We start from the raw sequence: 2860 nt of genomic DNA on the forward strand, positions 1-2860 counted from the left end.
ATGTTTTCTATTAATATTATTAAACATATATATATAACGCACGTGTTATCGTATATTCTTTATATTGTTACCGCATAAATCTGTTGCTTATAAAGTTTTAGCTGTATAAAAACTCGTTTAATTAATACCTAACGTTTCTTCTTGCAGTTAGAATATTGGGAACCAACTGTTGATTTTTAATTATGGATTGCCATTTCTGTGTATTTAATATTTATTGTAAAACTTCTACCTGATGAATCAATTAAAACGAAAACGTTATACACATTCTTAATCTTTTTGTGTTCTTACATACACGACAGATTATATACTTTATATAATATTTGAATATTATTTTAACCTGCTTGGCAGACATTACTCACTTGTCTAGAATAAGAAAAACCGTCATGTTAAAGCTAATAATGATTCAAGAAAAACGAAAAAAAAATGAATTGGCAACAATAGCAAGTTCGAGTTTCGTCCATCTTTCCGAGTGAGAATTAATTCTGGCATAATTGAATAAGTTTGATCAAGTAAAAAGTAATTAACAGTCATCACTGAATGAGTCTTGATCAACAAACAATAATAAAAAGTCATCATTGAATGAGTCTTGATCAAGAAAACAATAACTAAAAGTCACCACTGATTGAGTTCTGATCAAGCAAATAATAACTAAAAGTCATCACTGAATGAGTTTTGATCGAGCAAACAATAATTAAAAGTCATCACTGAATGAGTTTTGATCGAGCAAACAATAACTAAAAGTCATCACTGAATGAGTTTTGATCGAGCAAATAATAATTAAAAGTCATCACTGAATGAGTTTTGATCGAACAAACAATAACTAAAAGTCATCACTGAATGAGTTTTGATCGAACAAACAATAACTAAAAGTCATCACTGAATGAGTTTTGATCGAGCAAACAATAATTAAAAGTCATCACTGAATGAGTTTTGATCGAACAAATAATTAAAAGTTCTATTAAGTGATGATGTTCACGAAGTTTGAGCTATTATATGTCTGTTAGATACAGCTTCTGTGAATAATCTTATTAATCAAATCCTGTCTTGAAAGTTTCCGGACATGACTGTTTTATCCTGTTATATACTATCGTAGTCGAGCTCCATCTTGATATTTCTTGGTTACTTTGGGTACCATCATAGTAACTGTTGCAATGGTTTTGTAACCCCTTCCCACACACACACACACAAACTGCCAACGAATTATAATCTCGTAATCGGCTGGATGCTTCATTGGTCATATTTAGTATTATTTGAACTCATTTTAGAACTGTACCAGCTTGGAACGAGCTTAAATTGAGCACAATCTTTGTGTTCAATCTTACCGATTGAAGCCATCCTACTGTTTTGTTGACAAACTGGTAGTCTTTCTTGTGTGTTGGAAGCAATCTGAGCATGCACATTTTCTACTTCGTCATTTTTAGTGGAGTCTTGCTCACAGGATTGTTTTTGAAAAACAGAATAAAATATCTTGGGAGATTTTAGGGGGAAAATATCAAGCTCTTTTTTAACGAAACAGAAAATTCCACTGAAGTTTATTTGAACTAAGTTAGGAAATGTTTGGCCTACAACAGGACGACAGACTTTCAGTAATCCACAACTTGAGGCTGTTTTGTGTAAGATCTCAAGAAGATTTACATTTGAATTGTCAATTGCCAGCACAATACTCTCTGGTTTGATTGATGTGAAAATTTTCTGAAAACAAAGAAAAAGTAATTTAAATTTTAAATAAGGATTTCGATCAAAAAATTGAACTAACAATTACAACAACAAACAAGAAACATAAAGTTTTAGCGGTCCTTGAATATGAAATTTAAACTTCACGCGAAGTATGGGAGATTACTTCAACAGCCAAATACATATGTCTGAACCAAATGCTCACCACATTTTTCTATAATATATGACATCATTTCTTAATGAAATAAAACCTTATTATATGTCCTGGCATTAAACAGTGTATGCATAACTTGAATGAAAGATCGTGGTAAGACCGAAAAAAAATTACAATGTCATGTTTAAATTTACTGATTATTTATTTATCAATAGTAAACTTACACGCTTTGTTAGTTCTTGTTCTTGGAAAATTTGATCTTAAGCAGTGAGTATAATATTTTTATTTATTTATTACTAGCATAAAATATTCACACTCCGCTGCAGGATTTTAAGGTACCCTCATGATTCACAGAGGCCTCAATGTACCAGTCAAGCGTCTCCATTATCTTAATTACTTCTATAGCTACCCTGAAGCGCCAATTCTGTACCCTTTACTGCACATTACACAAGATTTTAGTGTCTTTCATTCAACATTTTATTAAACTACTTTTTGTTTATGTTATACCAATTAGAATAGCATAAAATCTTAGCTAATAATCCATATTTTAATAGTATACAAGTTTTAAGTTCTTAATTCTACAAGGAAATATATAAAAAATCTTGAATTTCCACTAGTGCGACACACTTGTGTCTTAGAATGTCATCATCCCTATTTTATCCATCATCCATCGAAAATGTACGAAATTAAACGTAAAATATTCTCTATAAAATCGTTTTGCTCAAACAGACAATACTTTTATAGCTTTCAATTTTGTTTGGTTACAGAGCTATCAAATAGACAATCAGACCCTTCCTGCCACACCCACATCCTCTCTTTCACAATTGGTTGATAGTTCTCTCTTAGTTTCATTATATATTACCTATAACCAATAGCAAGTCAAGGTTTTCATCTATCAAGTGGCATATTCTATAACGTTGTGTTCTGAACAGATAACGGTCAATTTCACTCGGAGCAACAACATGTTCTCGTGGGAAAGATAAGGACTAGTTTGGATGAATTTGTAAAGGCTCTTGTGGCATAGTTAGAAAG

The 2860-nt window shown here is 31.4% G+C and overlaps 1 protein-coding gene across 1 annotated transcript in view; it reads right to left on the reverse strand.

Annotated features, from left to right (window-relative positions):
• Positions 1–22: 22 nt before the first annotated feature.
• The window catches only part of LOC106468769, a 9273-nt gene continuing 6435 nt past the window's right edge, over positions 23–2860 (reverse strand). Inside the window, exon 2 of the mRNA XM_013929210.2 lies at positions 23–1692. Coding sequence (XP_013784664.1) covers positions 1228–1692 — 465 coding nt within the window. The 3' untranslated portion in view covers positions 23–1227. The remainder of the gene's footprint in view (positions 1693–2860) is intronic.

Source organism: Limulus polyphemus, unplaced genomic scaffold, assembly GCF_000517525.1.
Source record: "Limulus polyphemus unplaced genomic scaffold, Limulus_polyphemus-2.1.2 Scaffold3157, whole genome shotgun sequence".
Taxonomy (NCBI): domain Eukaryota; kingdom Metazoa; phylum Arthropoda; class Merostomata; order Xiphosura; family Limulidae; genus Limulus; species Limulus polyphemus.